This window comes from Pezoporus occidentalis, unplaced genomic scaffold (genome assembly GCF_034315485.1).
Source record: "Pezoporus occidentalis ecotype Australia unplaced genomic scaffold, CSIRO_AGI_Poc_V1 ctg63, whole genome shotgun sequence".
Taxonomy (NCBI): Eukaryota; Metazoa; Chordata; class Aves; order Psittaciformes; family Psittacidae; genus Pezoporus; species Pezoporus occidentalis.
This window is the reverse complement of record NW_026915977.1, coordinates 2,898,370-2,918,680: the sequence shown is the minus strand read 5'-3', so window position 1 is coordinate 2,918,680 and position 20,311 is coordinate 2,898,370. Positions and strand designations below refer to the sequence as shown.

Below are 20,311 nucleotides of genomic sequence, written 5' to 3'. Positions count from 1 at the left end.
CAAGAGTCACGCTCTCGGGCGCCGGGCGGTGCCGAGGGAGGGGGCGGAGCTCGCAGGAGCTCACCAATGAACGAGCTCCCTGGGCCGCGGGCAACGCCCCTCATGGCGTCACGGCCGCCGTCGGCCGCTCCGCCCTCCCCCGGCCCGCTGCACGAGTGCGCGGCCCGGCCTGAGAATGCGGGAAGGGCTGGCGCTGCCCGGCGGCCCCGGCGCTGCCCCGGGGCCCGGCTTCGCTCCGGTGCCCGGTTTCCTGGCCAAGCTCTGGGCGCTGGTAGAGGACCCGCAAAGCGACGACGTCATCGGTTGGAGCAGGGTGAGAGGGGCCCGCGGGGCCCTGGCCCGGCCGGGCACCGCCACCGCCATCCGCGAGGCGGAGAGGAGAGGGGCGCGGAGGGGCTGGGGCGGCACGAAGCGGGTGGCAGGGCCAGGGCCAGGACCGGGGAGGGAGTCCCGGAGGGGTTGGGGTGGAAGCGCTGGGGCGGTGCTGCGGGGCTCTGCGGGCGGGGCGGAGGTGGCGGCGGCGGCGGCTCAGCCGCGGGGAGTGGGACCGGCCAGGAGGCGGGGCCGGGAGGGGCATGAGCGGTGGCTGGCGAGGGCACCAGGCCTCTGGGAAGCTGGAGGGTCGGGAGTCCTTCGGCGGGCCGCGGGCAGCAGCGGGGCGTGACGGCGTGGGCTGGCGCTTCAGCGGGGGGGGGGAAGGCCCGTTGTGACGGACAGAACCGGCGGGTGCGAAGGTTGCGGGGCCGGACGCGACCCCGCGGCGGGGGCTGGGCTCTGCCTGTGCAGACGCCCCGGGGTGAGCGGATCCCAGTGGCAGCATCGCAAATGGCCCGCCCCCAGCGCAGAGCGGTGACGTGCCGTGGAAAACGCACTTTAAGAAGTAATTAACTTGTAATTTTCCCTTCCTGCCATAGGAAGGTTGGGCCGCCTTGGCCAGAGCGCCTCCGGGCGCTCTATGGCTGAGATCTGGCACGGGCATGGCGTTATTTCTGTCTCCTGTCACTTTTACATCCCTTGGAATTTCTCCACTTGTTTTTCCCCAGAGATTCAGCCATTGCAAAGGCAAAGAAGAAAATAGCCATTTTTGCTCTTTGTGTGACCAACATAAAACTGCCACAAAAGACCTGCCGGGTTTCGGGAAGTTTGAGTTTGAGAATAGGCAAAATCCGAAGCTGCTTGTGTCGTAGTTACACTTCCTCACCGCTGGGCTGTGTGGTCTGAACTTTCTGTAGCTCAGCAACGCTCCTTGGTTATTTTTGAGTGGTGACATAGTCCTTACAATGGAAGAATCTTGTCAGGGTCTGAGCAAACTGACCGAGGAGATAAAAGCCCTCTAGTGGCATAACTTCCATTGTGCTGGAGCAATGGTTATGTTTCCTGTGGGCAGAGACTGACAGATACACGGGGGTTTCAGAAGAATTTTTCTATGGCCTAAGACAAAACTTCAGGAGCTTTAGAACTTCAGGTTTTGAAAAATGTCCCATTGAGTAGAAATATTTTGTGTAACTGTCTTTTTGGATCCAAACTTTTTAGTACAGTCCCAGGTACTCAGAAGTGCTCACACAGATTGTTTTGCCCTGCCCTGCCATCCCTGTCTTGACACCTTAGAAAAATTGTGCCTGTTCTCTGTTACTTCTGTTTATTTCCTAGAATGGTGAGAATTTCTGCATTCTGGATGAGCAGAGGTTTGCCAAGGAGCTACTCCCCAAGTACTTCAAACACAACAATATCTCCAGTTTTATACGACAACTTAACATGTGTAAGCATCAACTGTTCTTACGTTTCCTTTCTGCTAAGTTCATTGCTACGTGGTATTGATTTGAAATTCTTTAAACAAAACAACTGACTTGGCAGGTCCCTGAAAACCTGAATTCTGGTCTTAAGTTTGCTTTGCAAAAGAAAAGAACAGTAGAGCCTGGCTTAGTTTTTGCTTTCTGTGTTTTGAGCAGTGGCTGTAAAAAAACCTGTTTAATGTGGTGGTACCTAAAGCTTGGATAGAGTTTTCTGGGCTCCAGTGGCCGTGTTAATGGTACCTAGAGGAACAGAGACCATATCTACACCCGTGTATATAGCATATAAAAAAAAAATAATTGCCTAGATCATGCTGTTGCCTGCATTGCTGTGTTGAAACAATATTAGTGACGCTGATGGATCAAGCTGGACTGAGTTTCTCATTATGTTTTCCGTGCTCTACATCTGAACATCATGTAGCATCCCATTACACATGTACAACTTGTACAGGCAAAGAGCTGGAGGGAGGAGGTGATTCAAAGAAGCAGTACAATGTACAGGGCTGCCACACAGCAGAAATAATGGTTTTGCAGCAAATAGGTTATGGGCTCAGTGAAGGTACAAACTGCATAGAAGATGGCCATCTTGCTTAGATATTCCATGTGGAATAAGGGGCAGGAACTCTCTGTCCTTGCCCAGTAGGTTTGCATGGTCTCTCTAACTGATGCCTGTTTAGATTTTGGCTGACGTGAGAAAGCTTACCTTTCTTTTGACACAAGGTGGATGTTGCTGTTCAGGTGTTAAGTCTTCATCATTTAGGTGTCAAAGGATAATGCGAACAAGCAGTTGGCAGTTGCCTTGCAGCAAGGGCAAATGCTGAAATGCAAATATTTCTGTGAATGCATGCAATGTGATGGCAGCCTCCTTTTCCTGCTGGACCTATTCTAGCTTCAAGTGAAGTTTTCTTATGGTAGTGCTCTTGGGGCACAGTGAAACAGAAGTACATTCACTATGTTAAAAGCTTGAATGAGAAGAGGTAGAAATTGGTCTGTAAACTGTATTTTGTGTCTGCCCTATGGTACTCAAAGCAGGGTTGCAGTGACGGGGATATAGCTGACAATGTCTTATTTCATGTAGGCAGTCTGGTGTGGAGAAAGTACTCTATGTGCATGTGTTGCATAGGCTGAGAACTGATTTTTCCTCCTTACTTTATTCTGTAGACCCTGGTGGTACATGACAGCATTTGTTTTGATTTGTAGTTGTTTGGGATTATAGGCGTGAAAAGGAAGGTGCGCTGTTCCACTGCTCCCACTGGGGCAAGATTTTATTCACGATGTCTTTATAACTCTGATTTGTAACTCACTTCTGTGGTTACTTGAACATCCCTGTCTTGCTGCAGACACTAGCTGGCCTCTGCTATGCATGCTGTTTGTACGACCTGTGAGGTCATTTGATGATACTGTGGACATGTTCTCTAGCTGTGAAGACTGGAGCAGTCAAATCAATGAGCACCAAGGAAAAGCTATTTTGGCTGGTTTCCATAGTTTCTGCTCCCACTGACTGTAGTGCTTCAGGTGTTTCAGTAGCCTTGTTTTTTTTTTAGCTGTATGCTGTTACAGTCAGCTTTGCACTGAAAGAAATGACTTTGATATATATCCACAGATGGTTTCAGGAAGGTGATTGCCCTGGAGAATGGTATGATTACAGCAGAGAAAAGCTCAGTCATTGAGTTCCAGCACCCTTTCTTCAAGCAAGGGAAGGCACATTTACTGGAAAACATCAAGCGCAAGGTACAATCTAAGCATGTATTTACTTCACTTTGCTATGAAAAGTAGCTGTTAAAGAGCATGTCTGGGGGCTTCAAATACTTCACAGCCAACAGATTCCGTGGGAACCAAGGTTGTGCATCATGATGCAAGACTTTGTAACTCCATCCTGAATGCCAGGCTTGGCTTGGCCTCCTTATGCCAGCATTTAGACAAAACACACCCTGCTGTTTGGCAGCGCTCTGGAGTAGTGCCACATCTTCATGGCTGTCATGCTAGAACCCCTTTTTCACAGCGAATTCCTATACCCACTTGCAGCTTAGCATGGTCTTCAATTCTGTCGTCATAGAGCTGAAAAGAGTCACAAAGTGAAAGAAGCAAAAGAAAATACAACCCTATTTGGGGCTTCTTATTGAAAATTAGCAAGGGCATCAGTAATCAGTTCATTTGGGTGACTTTGCATGAATCGCATTATTTCTCCAAAACTATGTTGCCACTAAGCTACCCCTTTGTTAGTACTTTCCAGTTTTATCTTGCACATTCAGGCCTTGTCTGACCTGTTCCAGCACAGATATTTATCCTCTGTTGGCACTTTAGAGCGCATAATATCCTCCCAGCCAGAGAAAGAGAGTATCATGATACATCACATTGACATTTGAACTGCAGAATCTTTTCTTTAGAATGTCATAATATGGTAGCTACATTGCCCAAGTTAATAAAAGCAGAGGATAGGCTTGAGAGTCACAATTGTGTTTTGATTGATTCTCCACTGTGCTGTCTCTGCTCAAAATCACAATGGATTAAATATAGTTGTACAGTTGCTTCTCTGACTCAGGCCTGTGCTTTCCCCAGATGCTGTAATCGCTAACTTGTCTTGGCTTGCACACATCTCTTGCTGGGATGTTGGGGCTGTCAGCTGATGATGTTCTGTATAGCACCATGTATCCTAGGTGTGTTGCACTGGGTGGAGTATTCTAGATGGAAAGACAAAAGCTCTGGTTAGTGCCAAGGACATTCATGTGAAACTACTGAATAGGTTGGTGAAACATGTTCTTTGTTGAACAGGAAATGTTAGTGATTTTTCGCAAAACATCCATTAATTTTCTTGTTCTTTTACTGCCTGGAATGGAGCCATATTTCAGTACTTGCTGTAAACTGGACTTAAAGCTTCTAACGGGAATGCAAGTTTGAATGCAGGACTTCCTTTACTTCCTCCCTTTTACAGTCAGTTCTGCTGAAATGCTTCAGTCTTGACACCCTTATATCTGGGTCAGGACTCTGAAGAGAACAATTCCTTACACTTGGGCAGAATGTTTTAGTTTGGCTGTTTTATGGGGGCAGGCTGACTGCATTTGAAATTTCTATCTGTCTCCATCTTTGGGTGTGTGGGGTACCACAGGGAGAGGTGGTATGCTAAAGAGAAATCAGCCATGATTTTTCACTGGGGATACAGCTCAGTGTACCTTAGTATAATGTATTACCCACAAGAATAGTGAAGCATCTAAAAAGGTAGATGGAGAGGACTGTCAGGCCACTCAGTCCATCCTTTGTTACAAGGATTATGTTAAGAATGTAGTTGGCTATTTCTGTGGGGTAATAATGATGTAGCAATTATATTCTGTTTCATCATGAAGTGATGGGATATTCTATAACACTGTAGATCTATTTCTGACTATCCCATTCTCCTTTGGAAGAAAAAAGGGGTCTGTGAGCTGACCTGCATGGAAGTTATCTAGCACTTCAGCAGGCCAGACCCAGATGCTTTCACACACTTGTCCCCTTCTTGGAATTCAGTAGAATAGTAAGAAATATCAGTGTGTTGTAGGCGGGAAGGGACATCTGGTGGTTATCTGATGCAACTCCATTTGGTTCAGTTACAGTCAGCATTTAGCTAAATGATTTTTAAAATGCCCACAAAGCCTGGACATGTCATTCAGATGTGCAATGCACCAGACCTGTCTTTTTCAAAATCCTGAATTGTGTGTTAGCCACAGAGAGAGCTGCTGAAAGAACTGGAAAAGTTAAGAGTATGGAAGTGTGGGGAGGAGAGGGTGAGCTTTTTGCTTTCTGATGGCTCTTCTGCCGTTGTTTAAAAGAGGTGGCATTCATGAATTCTGCTGTGGCAGAAGAGCAGAATCTGACTTTCTCAAGACAAGTCTCCAAAATTTTGGAATGTCATCAGCAGAGGTAGTAGAGCAAACACCAATGGGAATCTGCAGTTCAGGTAGTGTGGGATGAATATTCAAATTGAGTAAGATGTGTCTATTTAGACACCTTTCCCTCCTACCAGGAACTTAATTGAAATGTGTTACTCCTGTGCTGGCATATTTACCTGCACCTAAAAGGAATATGATTGTCTTGTTCTTATTCCACTATGAATTATGTTTTGTTTTTATCTGGGGTCTTACCCTTTAAGACTAGAGGGCAATCTGTCACCAGACCTGTCAGAGCAAACACACTAGGGAGGGCTATTTTCAGTCAGTGGTAGGTTTTTATCATGAATGACAATGGTGAACCCTCTGTCTACACGTACAAAGGGCTAATCTCATGTTTTCACTGACAACTTCTTTTTCTTGCATACGGTGTAGACAGTCCTAACAGCTGTCACCTATAGTAAGTGTTGTGGTTTGTGATGCATAAGAATTAAGTGTTACCTAATCTTTTAATGGAGTTTACAAACTAACTACACTGTTCCTGTAGAAGGGAGTATGCAGAGCACTGTTTGTAGTTAAAACGTGTAACCTGGTCCTGTTTTAGGTATCTGCAGTAAGAACTGAGGATCTCAAGGTCTGTGCGGAGGATTTGCACAAAGTACTCGCTGAAGTCCAAGAAATGAGAGAGCAGCAGAACAACATGGATGTCAGACTGGCTAACATGAAGAGGTAGACCCGTCTGCTTCAGAGGCACTTATGTGTTGAGTGTTGCTTAGGTCTAATGGAGCTTGACTCGGAATGTGGTGTTCATTTGAACTGGAAATGGGTGAAGCTGTATTTTTTCTAAGAATCCCCATTCCATCCCACACAACGTTCTGTACCTTGTTTCATTTTATAATTCAGTTGCAGACCAGAGATGAAGACTGGGAATTTTTGACTGTTTTGGGATTTCATTTTGATTGCCATCACCTGTAGTAGTTTTCTAGGACGATCAAAGTACTTCCTTTTCAAAACAAAAAAAAACAGGATTAAATGAGGTGAGGGAGAATTAGTCTTTAATTTTCTTTCTAAGTGGAAGTGGACTTTTCATGTCCTCATCAGATTCTTTTTGTATACGCACTGGTAATTCATTCAGGTCATTGGTATGCACGCAGGAGTCAACTAAAGTTCAGGAGATACCTTCACTTCACTCCCTCTATTCCTTGAAAACAAACAAACAAACAAACAAAACCCATCAAAGGCTAACTTTGAAACTGTTCTCAGATGGTCTATGTTACACTCAGCCTGTTTTCAAACACTGAGTTTTGTTCTAAGGTTTTAAGGCTTTGAAGGAATAGTGCAGATCAGGATTATTGATGGAGCAGAAGAGATTGAGAATGTCCTTACTAGAGCGAGTTTGGTTCTGCCTGATGGAAAATTGAGCCAATTTAACACAGAGTTTGTACTAGTGGATTGGATTAACTGATTGTTAGTTATCCATGGAAGGAATGTTGCCATTGGTCCTGCAAGGTACTGTGAAAGTTTGAAAGCTGTAAAACTAGAGCATATAAAGTAAAATCTGTTCATCCTCTGTCTTCTGATTTATTCTGCATTGCAGAGAAAATAAGGCCCTGTGGAAAGAAGTGGCAGTTCTAAGGCAGAAGCACAGTCAACAACAGAAGCTGCTGTCTAAGGTACCATTGCAGCATCTTCAGTGCTACCATCCTTATTCCTGCCTCTGTGATACTTCATGGCATTCTTTGCTTATGTAGAATGACAAATGACACAGAGCTGAACAGGCTATATTAATACAGCATAAAGGAAATGTTCACAGTTCCTGAGTGTCCCAGAAGTAGCACAGCAAAGAACCACGAGCAAAACATTAAGGAAAAGTTGTAGGAGAAAGGATTTGCTTGTGTTTGAAATCTCAGTGATTTTCATTTGGAGAGAAATCAGTAAATCAAGCTGACCTGGGGTAAACTTGAGGCTGGAGGCAGCGCGTGGTAACAGGAACCTAAAACAAGAGACTGCAGGCACATGGAATGGAGTCTGTGAAAGATCTTGGACCAAGACAATATTAGCCCACTCAAGAAGTCAACTTGGATCCCAGAAAGTATAGGAGCTTCTGCACTGGAACAGATTTTCTCTGGTTTATCCCTCAGCTCTTTCTGGTCTGGAATTCTCTAGTGATTTGTGGTGTTATACTACATTTAGAAAAAAAAAAGCCAAAAACTGTCCGAGTGGGGTATTTTTTCAATGCCATCGGTAGCTGTCATTTTGGTTTTTAAGACACGGAAATGGATTTGTAATTTACCTACTAATTTCAATCACATAACTACATAATTTTGTAGTAAAATCTGAATTATTAAGTTAACATTAGGATTGCTGTGCTGACTACTTGGTTTTTGTTTGTATGTTTTTCCTTTTTAGATTCTTCAATTTATACTAAGTTTGATGCGAGGAAATTATATTGTTGGGGTCAAAAGAAAAAGGTAATTACTGGATAGTTCAAAAATCAGTTTCAAATATGAATTATAGGGATAAATCAGCTTCTAAGAGCAAGATACTTAAAGTGTATGAAGAATATTTTTATCACTTGTATATTCAAACTTGCCTAAAGCATCAAATTAAGATTTCTACTTCTTTATCACTAAAAAAATTGCTGGGAAGAGACTATGCATCTTGAATTCTGAAGGGCAGAGTTATGAAAAAGAGTACTCTTTCAAAATGTAACAAAAACTTTGTTTAGAGTGCAGCCTGTCTGCAGTACACTTGGTAAAAAACATTTCTAAAGGCCAGTTATCTTAGAAGTGGAAAAATGATTGTTCTTACCATTGCTGCATGTATTTGGCATTGCTACAGCTTTTTACTATTGGACCCTATACTGAAGCCATGTTTTGTCTCAGGTCTCTAACAGATGCTGCAGGTGCTTCACCTTCCAAATACAGTCGTCAGTATGTTCGCATACCTGTTGAAAGTGGCCAAGCAGTAAGTTTTCCCAGGGAAAGAATCGATGGGTTGGACAGGATGATACACAGTGGTCTCAAAGTCTTCGTTGTAACTCTTAATGCCCTAGTCTTACAATCAGATGCACTCCATTTTGAAATGGGCAGCTTTAAAGCATTGCTATCATGGAGGTCAGTACAACTAGTAAAAGATGGACTCTGAGCAGGACAGAGAAGGTGCAAAAACAAAGAAAGCAAGAAAAAAAGACCTTAAAGACCTTTTTGTTTTACTCATTCTACTCATTGTGTTTGCTGTATCCTGCAGGTGGCTTTTTCTGAACATAGTGCAGATGATGAGGACGGGAATGGTACAGGTCTCATCATTCGAGATATCACTGATACCATGGAAAATGCCACCAGTGGTCTCCCTGCTGTGGCACACACAAGTGGCCGAGCCAGGTACATTTAAAGGGTGTGGAAGTATTTATGCCTAGATTGTTACTAGGTGGTTATGTTTGTGTAAATGATCCATATGAATCCTGGGAAACAGCTTCTCAGAGTTTTTCCTCCATTTGTGCATGACAGACCTGTTGGTAGGCTGCCTTTTTTTACAACATGTAGCATTAGTCATGGGGAGCAAAGATTTTTAGGAGCTCATGTCTCTTCAGGAGTACCTGAAAGGCTGTCAAGCTGATTGCACTTGAAGTTTAATTTTCTGATGCTTTTCTGTCTATTCAACAAATAAGCACATACTAACTTTTTGACTGAATAGGGACATGAATGCATATATTGATTACAAATAAACAATCCAAAATGTATCTAAGTTAGTAATAAACAAACCAAGATCCAGTTGATGATTTCTCCTGTATGTTGTTTCTCTTTGGGTCATATTTTAGAGAGCCACAGGCCCCTATGGATCCTGGCTTACCTATTTGTCAAGTATCACAGCCAAATGTGTTAAATTGTGCAGAATCTATCCCACCAGTTCATATAAATGATGTCAACAAACTCGGTGAAATAGGAAATGTTGCTGTGGAGCTCCATACTGCACAACCTAATACTCCAGAAGACCCCGTGTCAGTGATTGACTCCATCTTGAATGAGAGTAACTCTGGAAACCAAAACGATCCTTTGCTGGACAGGTATTAACTTGTTTCTGGAAACTGTTACACTGCTACCATCTTGTGGGATCTTGTCAAAGTTCCAGGGGATGTGTTTAGCAGAACATTGTGATTTATGTCTTTAAATGTTGTTGAACTTTGTTTTCCTGTCCTTTTAGATCTTTAAACAATTTTCTGTCCTGTTTTGAACACCTAGGTTTAGATTTCTCAATTGCTAGTGTGCCGTCAGGGATTAAGGACATGATCTGAGATTGTTCAGCTGCTCGTTCGGCTTCAAAACTGGCCAAATTATTTCCAATTTCCTGATCAGAGTCACCTTGTTGATGTCCTTTACAGTACATAATAGCTACTTCTTCAGGTAGCTGAGCAGATTCCAGTAATTATAGAATTTCTGTGGCATGTTTAATCTGTTTCCCTTGTGTGTTCAAAGGTCCTCGTTCTTTCCAGATAGCACCGTATGCATGGACCACACCAAACGCGTATTTAGAAACAGTCCAAATATTTATCCTTTTGTCTTCAGCCAATTCCAGGGCTCTCATTAATGTTATTATTTCTGCCTTCTGGGCAGAGATGTTCATGGGTAAAGGTTTAGCTTCTATTACCTGTAAAGTGGTGGTAATGGCATATCCTGCCTTTTGTTCACCATTTTTCATGAAGCTACTACCATCAGTAAACCAAGAATCAGTATCTTCCAGAGGTTTTTCTTTCAAGTCTGGTCAGCTCGAATATACAGTCTCTATAGTGACCAAGCAGTTGTGTGATAGTGGTTCTGTCGATTGTTCCTGTAAAAAAAGTTGCAGAGCACCATAACCGTGGATCCAAAGTCTGCACCATCCAGTCATTCCCAGGAATGTTCGGAGCTCCTTGACGGCCGACAGTCGTGGAGTCTTGACAAATGGCTTCTTTTCTAGCAGCTCCAAGTTCTCTCTCTCCTCCTGTTATTTCATATCCTAGGAAGGAGACTCAGGTTTGGATTAGTTGGCCCTTCTGTTTGGATACCCAATAACCATTCAGTCCCAGAAAATTCAATAATTCCACTGTCCACTGGATACATTCTTCCTTTGTTTCAGCAGCAATTAACAGGTCATCCACATACTGTAACAGAGTCCCGGTCTGAGTAGGTGGCTTCCATAATGCTAACTGATTTCCAAAACTTGACTGTTTTTAAACCCTTTAGGTAATACCATCCAAGTTAATTGAGTTTTTCTTCCTGTGTCAGGATTTTTCCCATTCGAAAGCAAATAATTTTGGCTTTCTTTGGCCAATGGTAAGCAAAAGAAAGCATCCTTTAAATCCAGGACGGCAAACCATTTCTGATTTAATTTTAGTTTGGTCAGTAAAGTATATAGATTAGCCGCTACAGGGTGGGTGTCCTCTACTATTTTATTTATTGCCCTTAAATCTTGAACTACCCTATAGCTTTTCCCATCTGCTTTCTTTACTGGTAAAGTGGGGTTGTTATATTCCGATTCACATTCCACTAATAAATCATATTTTAAAAATTTATCAATAATTTCCCTTCTATCTTGTATCCTTAAAGGATACTGTTTTATTTGAACTGGGCAGCCCCCTCTTTTTATTTCAGTTTTAATAGGCAAAGCATTCTTTGCCTTACCTGGAATTTCTGATGCCCAGACTCCTGGGTATACCTGATTGGGGATTTCTACTTTGGGGGAATTGGACTTCCTTATTTCCTGTTGAATTAATGACACACTCAAAGCTTCACACACCAGCCCTCATATTGCCAATTACTGGCACTGCCAAGTGCTGCCAAACAGTGGATCAGGAGTAGTGATTTCAGGAGACCACCATGTGCTGCTTTGTCTCTGAGAACTGGATATAGATTTGTGTTGGTGATAGTCTGATGTTTCACTTTCTTTGCCCCTCATTTTTGCAAAGGTTAATTTCCTTTGTGGATTGTCAGATCAGGTTCGCCTTGGGATCAAAATCATGCAGGCTGTGTTTTCACATGCAGCAGCATGTTTAAGCATTTCCCAGCTCTGCACAGCCCCTAAGCTTTATTAGTGCTGTCATTTGTATGACTGCAGGGTGAGCTGGCTTAAGGAACAAACATTAGTTCCTTCTCCTGACAGCTTTTCTACTGCAGTTAACTTCAGGTAGGAAGTGCTGATGATGTGTCACAGCACTTCCTGTGACCTGAAGGCCTTCTGATGTCTCATCTCATTGGCACTGCAGCATGGGGTGATGCCTTGGAACTATCTGCTGCTAGTAGTTGAGTATTCCAGTGCAGGAGGTAGCTTGCAGCACAGCAAAGAGTTCAGTACTGGTGCTGTGCGTGCAGCTCCCTTTCCACTTCATTCAGTGTCCCCTGAATCATGCCCTGTCCATGGAAATGCATACAATTTGGCAACAATCTGATGTTTCAGTATAGGAAAATAGGCAGTGTTCTTTCAGATGGAGGTATTTTCCAGCTCTTTGTTATTATTTGTTGTCCCCAGGTGAAAGCCATCGGGCCTTATTTTAAACAGATGTTGGTCTATAGTCTGTTGATCTATAGATCCAAGAATATTCAAAAGATATTAAATTGAAGGAGGATGTAGATATGGAAGGAGGAACTGCCTTTTGATATGGTAGCTGTTATTGTACTTGCACTTCAGATAGTCTTCCCTGTACCTGTCCTTCAAAGAGTTGAACTGTGAAAAGTGATAAAGGAATGTGGTTTCATTAATTTGGCAATAAGCTATTCTGGAATGTGAGCAATCTGCCTTTCATGCACAAGAAGGTCCTAACAACTGTTTCTTACAGCACTATATAATTTTGTCTTTTTAGAGAAGAAATTCAGGATTTTCTTAATTGCATCGACGCCAACCTTGAAGAGCTTCAAGCAATGTTATCTGGGAAGCAGTATAACTTTGGTTCTGAAGCTTTCAGTGATGTGAGTGTCTTTTTATGATTTCTGAAAAATACCGATGAGGATGCATCATGAAATTTTACTGGTTTATTCCATGTTGTAATGGGCAAGGGGAGGGGGAAATTCTGAAAAGCAAGTACTTATGAATAGAATGCGGCATAGGCATTCTAGGAGTCTTTAACATGGTACAAGGTAACAGAGAGCCTTTTTCAGTTCATACAGTATATCTGTTACACAGAACTCAAGGGGGGGGGGGGGGAATGGAAAAAACTGGACTCACTTCTCCTCAAGCCTTCAGCACTTATCATCACATCCTGCTTATGTGGTTATGCATTTATAAGATGGAATGAAACTCAGCCATACACCTGGAATTACTGGGCAACATGGTGTCTTTCTCTTCTCCTGTGACCTCAGTTTACCACCACAGGGTAAAAGGATATTGCTGTCAGCCTGTGGGGGAGCTACCTTCCTTGTGCTTCAGCAGGTGGTGTGCTCTTTATCCTGCTTTCCTTTCAGGAGCTGTCTGAAGTTTGTTTTAAGGGCCTTATTATATTACGTATGGCCTGGTTTTGGTTTGGTTTTTTTTTCAGACACTTAATCCTGAGCTACCAGCCCTGGATATGAACTTGATGGAAACTTCTCCTGGTATGGAAAATGTAAGAGTAAGATTTGCTTCGATGATGGGGAGGGTTAAGATGATGTTGAGAGCTAAAATTTCACTGATGCAGTTTGAGGATAGGGACTGGATTAATAGCAGGGCATGAAACTACAATTTTATCTTGTCCTGCTGACTTAATGTTTTCAGTTACATGTATTAATTCAGTTGGCATACATGAATTTAAGCAGCTTCTCAAGATAATTTCAAATGTTATGTTCCTGGCTGCATTAGTACAGTCAGTGGGGTGACTTAAACTGCCACTTTGGTTTGAATAACCTGTTCTGCGCTTTCTGAATGCACCTGGGAAAATACGAAAGAGGGAAACAAACTGGTGTGTATTGAATTAGCTGCCTATATTGAGGAATTTTTTATTCTTACCTATTACTTCTGTACCTTCTGTTTAGAATTAGAAGGCTAGAAAATCATCTCTTTTTGATCAGTGTATTGAGAGCAGTTTCTTGGCTTATTTTTCCTAGCCTCAGGGATTCCCATGGTGTCTTTTAGCCAAGTAATAACTAGATCTGGGGTTATAGCTCAGATGGGATTGTGTCTTCGGTCTGCCTGAAGACTGAATGAAAAGTACTACATGAAAAATATAATGCAATATACTGTATTTATTCTGATCATGGCTATATGAAATTTCCTCAGAGGACATACAAAAGTTCAGTGTCAATTTACTTATCTTGGTTCAGTTCCTAGAATTGACTCATGTTAGAAAAAAAAAAACAAAACCCTTGCAAGTGTCATTTATTTTGTCGTCCTAAAGTAATATTTAGTCTAATAGTAATATTTAATCTTAGGACTTCCCAGCCATAAGAGTTTAGACTACAACTGAGGCAAAATGCAGCTGTGTTCAAGCAGTGCTTGCAGGATTTAATTATATTGATGAAATCAATATAATTAATGTTAACAGCACTATTTCTTCAAGACAGACAATAATAAAGCTTCTGGTTTGGAAGTTAAAATAAATTTTTGCTAGTCAGAAACTTGTTTGCTTTAGTAAGTTAAGTTTGTCTGTATTTGTCCATGCCCTCTCCTGAGAGCTCTAGTTTGCTGGCCCTCATGTCAACAATGGGCTCATTGATCAGGTGTCCAATTCTCTTCCCTCCTCCTTTCACCTTTAATTTTGTTAACCAGTCAGTGGAGACTTTGATTTTTGGTTTTGTTATTCTTGTTGTTTTCAGTGTTCTTACTCTATCCATTTTGTTCAGATTGCAAACTTGGCAGAGAGCACTGAAGACCTGGGATCAAGTGAGACAGAAACAGCAGGAAGCAAAGGTGGGCAGTCAGGAATGCTGAGAGCTGTGTCAGCTCCAAACTCTTCCAAAACTGTATATTGAAATGAAATCTTTGTAGCGAGTATTGTCATTTATCTCCTTTTGGTCTGGGCTTAAAAATTTTTGTGAACACTAGGATGTTTCACTGATCTTGATGAAGCTGCACTTCAGAGGCCACATCCAGTGCCCCGTGTTGGTGTTTACCATTTCCTTTTCTTATGCATGACACAGTGCCACAATAGAGAGCAGAACTGCAAACATCCTTGTGGAAGTCTCTCTTACATGGGCTACAGCCCCTGCAAATGCACTCATTTTGCTACTTCGGTGCTGCCATTGCATGCCATATGCATAAGGGGGCTTGGAGTTCAGATACTCAACAGACACAGGAGCCTTAGCTCCACTCTTGCAGCTGTGGGTTTAGTCTATCAGACCTCAGCTGTGTGGTTTTCTCTAGTGAACCAAATTTTGAAGCAGCCTCTCCAATTTTGTTTGTCTTTCTTTGCTACTTGCATGACAGAGGAGCCTGGAGTTTAAACTGTTTGTTTTCTCTCAGATATGCAGCTGATACAGTACAGGGCCAATCCTCTGCTTTCATTATTTGAAGAACTACCTTCAGGTGAAGCTGCAGGGAAGATAGAGGACCCAAAAGACCTTCTACTGCCTCCCCTGGAGGAGAAACCTGCTCTTCATCCTCCATCAGGTAGTGGAACTGTCTTGCCGCTAGTAGCTCCAACAAGCCAAGCTGAGCGTCTGGATGCTCTGGGAATGGGTGACCCACCTCTCCTCTCAGAAGATGGAAATGGAGAGTATAAACTCTTTCCACTCTTGCTCCTTAGTCCTGTTGCTAACTTCATAGAAGAGGCCTCTGAGATAGAAACTTCTTGAACTCGCATCGCATCTGTAACTGGCTTAGCAATGACAAATAGATAACAAAGTGGATCAGCAAGAAGTTTGACCTCTCCTCGCCTGCTTCCTGGGTGTCATATGGACATATGTCTATGGACAAATGAAAGTTCTCATCAAGCAAGGAGCATATCTGGAAAAACTGAAAAGGTGGTGAAAGCAAGAGCTGGTGGGAGTGGAGGCACTGGGGGTGGGGGGAAGAAAAACCTCCTTATAAGCATACCACAACATATTCCATAACTTTTTATCCAATATCTTTATTGCAAGAGGAGATTTGTTTGTATCCTGTTTGTAACATGTGGCTGGGATTTTTTTTTTCTTGTTGGGGGATGTGTTGGTTGTTTGGTTTTGTTTTATTTTATTAGCTGAATAGTAATGTGTGTAATATTTTAAACATGGGTTTTACTCTTCCTTAGAGCCTGTTTCAGTAGATGGCTTGTCTACTGTTTGGAATTAGGATTTATTTCTGTTTTTTAATTTTGTTTTCAATTTGAGATTTCTGTTTTTTGATAGTTTATGGCTACAGTTGTTTGCATCTGCTTAGATCACTTCCGTGCTCCTAGATTTGCTCCTAGGTACAGGGAACATTTTTCCTATGGAAAATTGCATTTTAACGGTGGAATATTACTTGCTAACATGCTAACACACATCCATTGCCACGGATTGTAGGTGTTGTGGTAGGAAGTGCTCGCCACCCTGCATAATGCTGATTTCTCATGCACATTGCATGGCAGTTCTTGTAGGATAGCTTGCACATAGCACACAGGTCATGTGTCCTCCTCAGAAATTTTGAGTAGAACTGATTCACGTCTAGTAAAGTCCAGCAGCTTCCCTTAAAAGGGGGGGAAGGGGGGAATAAACAACAAGAAAAAGAGTCATGGGGTAACTTGCATTGACATAGGTCATTACATTAAGGTTTCTCTTCTGCTTGTGGTAACTGCTTATTTACCTGACCCTACATGAGCACTGGACTTTTTTTGCTTGTGGAAGCTAAATTAACCAGCTGCATTTGAGTCCTTCGACAGCAAATTACAAACACTGGTGTCTGCTTAATCAAGAACATCTTTCCCCAGAATTCCTTTCTTTGCTGTGTTCCTAGCTTCTTTGAGCAGCTGTAATGCAGACATCAGCCCCTGGTGTCAGTGAAGTAGCAAGTTCTTCACTGATACCAGGTTTGTAGCAGTCTACCACTAGACCACATAAACCTGAAATTTGCTGTGGTGTTACCAAACTGATGGGGCTAGAAGAGCCTGGAGACAGGTAACAAACCTGTTGTATAATTTCCTGTGATGTTTCCTACCAGCGCAATTACTTGAAATTTATTTCACTTTTAGGAGTTCAGACTACCTACAGGCTTCATTCTCTCCAAAGTTTCTGAACTTGTAAGTTTTGAGTTCTTTTATATTCAAGAACCCAAGGTAATTTGATATTCTGAAGCCTAGTAGATAATGCATGATATCTATGCTGGGCTTAATTGGATTTGTGCTTCATTGTCAAATCTTTCGGTGCAGAGGAGGATCTTGCTACTGAGTGTGTGTATATGTGTAGTGCTTTTACTGTGTCATTTTATTCTCATGCTTCTGGAACTGTTCTTTACCTCATGCCCCCTCATGTTTGTATCTTTTAAATTGCCTTTTGTCAAGTTTGTCTTATTCTAGCCTTTTCCAGTTTTTCATTTGCTTACTTCTTGAGACAAAGGGCTGAATAGTCTCAAGTTTTCATGAGCTAAAGGGAGAGAGGAAATGGGTGAAATGCATTTCTGTCTTGGGTTCAGGTTTGGTTTGTTGTTTTGGGGTTTTTATTTCTTCCCAAAGGTCTGAGTTCTGCCAAGAGTTGAAGCAGTAAAAAGCAGGCTTTTCTTCTGTGCTGTTTCGACAGCACTGTGCAGACAACCACATTCTTTGAGAGGCTGATCTATAACTCCGACTTCCTGAACAGGTTAGACTGAAGTGTAGTTCCTGTTATGGATTACTGTCATGTTCTTCCATCACGGAGTCCTCTGATCTCAGTGTATCTCACCATCAGATATTTGATCTGGTTGCATAAAAGTTTTTTAATGCACTTTGTCTCTTAAGAAACCAAAGCTTAAGAAAACTGCAAATACAAACTTGTGCATCTGTGTTTGGTTTATGTACTGGTCTAGGAAAAGTGTTTGTTTATGCAAGTTTCCTAAAAAAAAAAATAGTAAAAAAAATATGATAATGGAAAGGGGAAGGCTGAGTAGAAGGAAAAATCCACATCCTGAAATAATTAAATGCAAGAATTGCAAAACCATTACTGTGTTTCTTGTACATTTGTTTTGTTTGTTCCTCTGTGTGTGCTAATACTTCCCAAAGTGGCTTACTGAGTTTTCTAGAAAGGAGAGCTGTAGTGCTCGCCAGAGTATCTTCTTAGGCTGGCTGAAAAGTAACTGACATGCTACGCATAGCCTGGCACCTGTTTGCAGAGGTGTCAGCCTGAGAAAGGAAGAAAGATAAGGTTTATTTCTAATCCATATTCAACATACCATGGAATGAAAGCTTGTGGGAATGGGATTGACTACCACTGACAGTGAAGGGCCAGGCTGGCTTTGGCATTCTGGCATTGCCTGCAAATGGTGGGAGCTTACTGGGAGCCAGCCTCCACATTACGCAGTGAGGGAATCTGACAGATTTCATAGGTGGTGATGTGAAAGCTCGATGGGAGTCTGTGTCAAAGTCCTGGAGGATGAAATGGCATTAAGTTGGTAAGAGTCCAGAAACTTCTGGGATACTCGGTCCCTCTGTTATCTGCTTTATAAAAAAGATTAACAAAAGCTTTCAATTTGTTGTTACCTTTGTTCACAGAGTTGGAATATTTTCCTTGATAGGAGCACACAATACACACCTACCTCTCCACACTTCCATTTCCCCATCTCTCTCTTTTCTATAATGAACAAAGTTGACATTTTTGCTTAAATCAGCAGTTGGTATGTTTAGGCATAGGAACCATCATCTCTTCCCTTAAAAAAAAGGTATTGGCACCTTAAGATCATGTATCGTACAGTGTTAACTTAGATTCACTATATTACAGCTGTTAAGGGTGGTTATCAGACAGATCTGAGCATCTTCTAATACTTACCTATGGCTTCTTCCTTTAACATTATTTCTATTCTGATTTCTAGATTCATTCTATTACTTACACGTTTGTTAAAAAAAAGATGCTATTGCGGAAACCAACAATTCTAATTCAGAGCCATGGCGCTCTGGTTTGTTTTTTTTTTTGCCATTAAGTTTCAGCCAGGGGGGTGTAACCTCACACAGTGTGTGAGGGATTGTCCAGGGTCCCTGTTGCTTGGTCAAAACTTGGCATCCCATGTCGCAGGATCCTAGTGTTAGCCTTGTATCTGCTGTACCCCACTGCCAGCGCAGCAGGGCTTGACCCTTTCATCTGTTCTTGTTGTGGGTGTAGCCAGAGCAGCTGGCTTTCCTTTTCCTTTTCCTTTTGGAGACAGGTTAGTATTTCAGCTGGGATGGGACACCCAGATTACTCTTTCCCAGTTTGCCAGCTCACACTGTGGTTGCTCAGCCCAAGGACTGCACAAGCATCCTCCCTAGTCAGGCACCCACCCCATCCTTGCCTTGCTACCCTTTCCTGAAGAGCTATTTCTCTCTGGGGCTCTGCCAGGTACACCAGATGTAGTGCACCAGTGCAAGGGAGCTTAATGAACTCCAGTGAGAAGCCCTCAGCTCCATCAGGTATGGATTAAAACATTTACTGGAGATAACATGAGAAGGAAATAGGGAACAGCATAGGTGATCTTGGCATCAGGCAGACCTCAGGCCCAGGCACAGTGCACTATGCAGAGCCCATGCTGAGGTTAACTGGCAGTGTGGGCTTTACAGTTTTTGTAGGATATTCCTAGAAGAACTCTATTCATCATTTCCACTGCCAAGAAAAAAGGATGCTTCAAGGAAAACATGCTGCTCCGCTTCAAGGTAAGGGCATGGGCACAGCAGTGGCAGTATCACTGGGATATGGACAGACTCTCCTGTTAGGAGGAGGTACCCAAGCCTGTCTGCATCCACAGTGGGTGGATGGCAGAGGATCACCACCCCCTCTGTGCTCAGCAGCATGCTGGTTGGGACTGCAACTTGATGGGTAACAACTTGGTGTTACCAGTGACCACAGTTGCTTCACTATAATGCAAGTTTCCTTCCTCCTCTGGCGTCAACACACAGCTTCTGCTTGTACTTCTTGGTTTTAGTGCCCTGTGGCTGGGAAGGAAAGGTTGGTTTTCCTCGACTTCCATGTGCTGAGAATTTACGGAACACACTCACGCATGGCAAGCACAGCGTGAGAAAGTGAAAAGTGCCCTGCAGAGGCTCCTTTTACAATTAGTATTTATATTGTCCCAGACTAGCACTCAGCACGCAGACCATGTCAGCAAAGCCTTCATTTATTATCTCATGCTGTGTACTTGCTAACACAGAGCTTTCCAGAACATGAGCTCTGTCTCTCATGGACTGTATGATGCTGCCTCATCCAGTGTCTGCTCAAAATGTTTTTCTGTCTCCTAAAATAAGATTGCTGTTTTGAAAAGTAGTTATCTGTTATCCTATTTTTCCAAAGCAGAAGCAAGCAATTACTACAAAGTCATCTGAGTGTGCAGGTGTCTGTACTTGCATCATGTAAGAGACAAGAGATCCCTCCTGCTACTGTCCCCCCCAGCCAAACAGGTAAATGTAAACAGAAATATATAAATAAATATATAAATATCTACACATCCTGATTTTGTCAGCAGTTTGAGTTTTAGCTTCCTGGTTTGTACGTACCCTGCTAGTGGTAGGTTCCCTTATGACTTAGTCTGAGTCAGTTGAGGCTTCTGCCCTCCTGTCCAGCCAACCATGTTCCCCAGAAAGCAGTTTCATTAATTTGAACTTAACAT

General features: G+C 42.7%; 1 protein-coding gene across 1 annotated transcript; it reads left to right on the top strand.

Annotated features, from left to right (window-relative positions):
- The first annotated feature begins 106 nt into the window (after positions 1-106).
- Positions 107-17,679, top strand: LOC134174787 (heat shock factor protein 3-like). The gene is made up of 13 exons (XM_062640040.1): positions 107-313; positions 1,651-1,759; positions 3,394-3,521; positions 6,255-6,379; positions 7,248-7,323; positions 8,060-8,121; positions 8,536-8,617; positions 8,900-9,033; positions 9,471-9,716; positions 12,486-12,591; positions 13,158-13,223; positions 14,437-14,503; positions 15,056-17,679. Exons 1-13 carry the CDS (start codon positions 176-178, stop codon positions 15,385-15,387), a joined length of 1,671 nt encoding a protein of 556 aa, XP_062496024.1. The 5' UTR covers positions 107-175; the 3' UTR covers positions 15,388-17,679.
- The last annotated feature ends 2,632 nt before the right edge of the window (positions 17,680-20,311 follow it).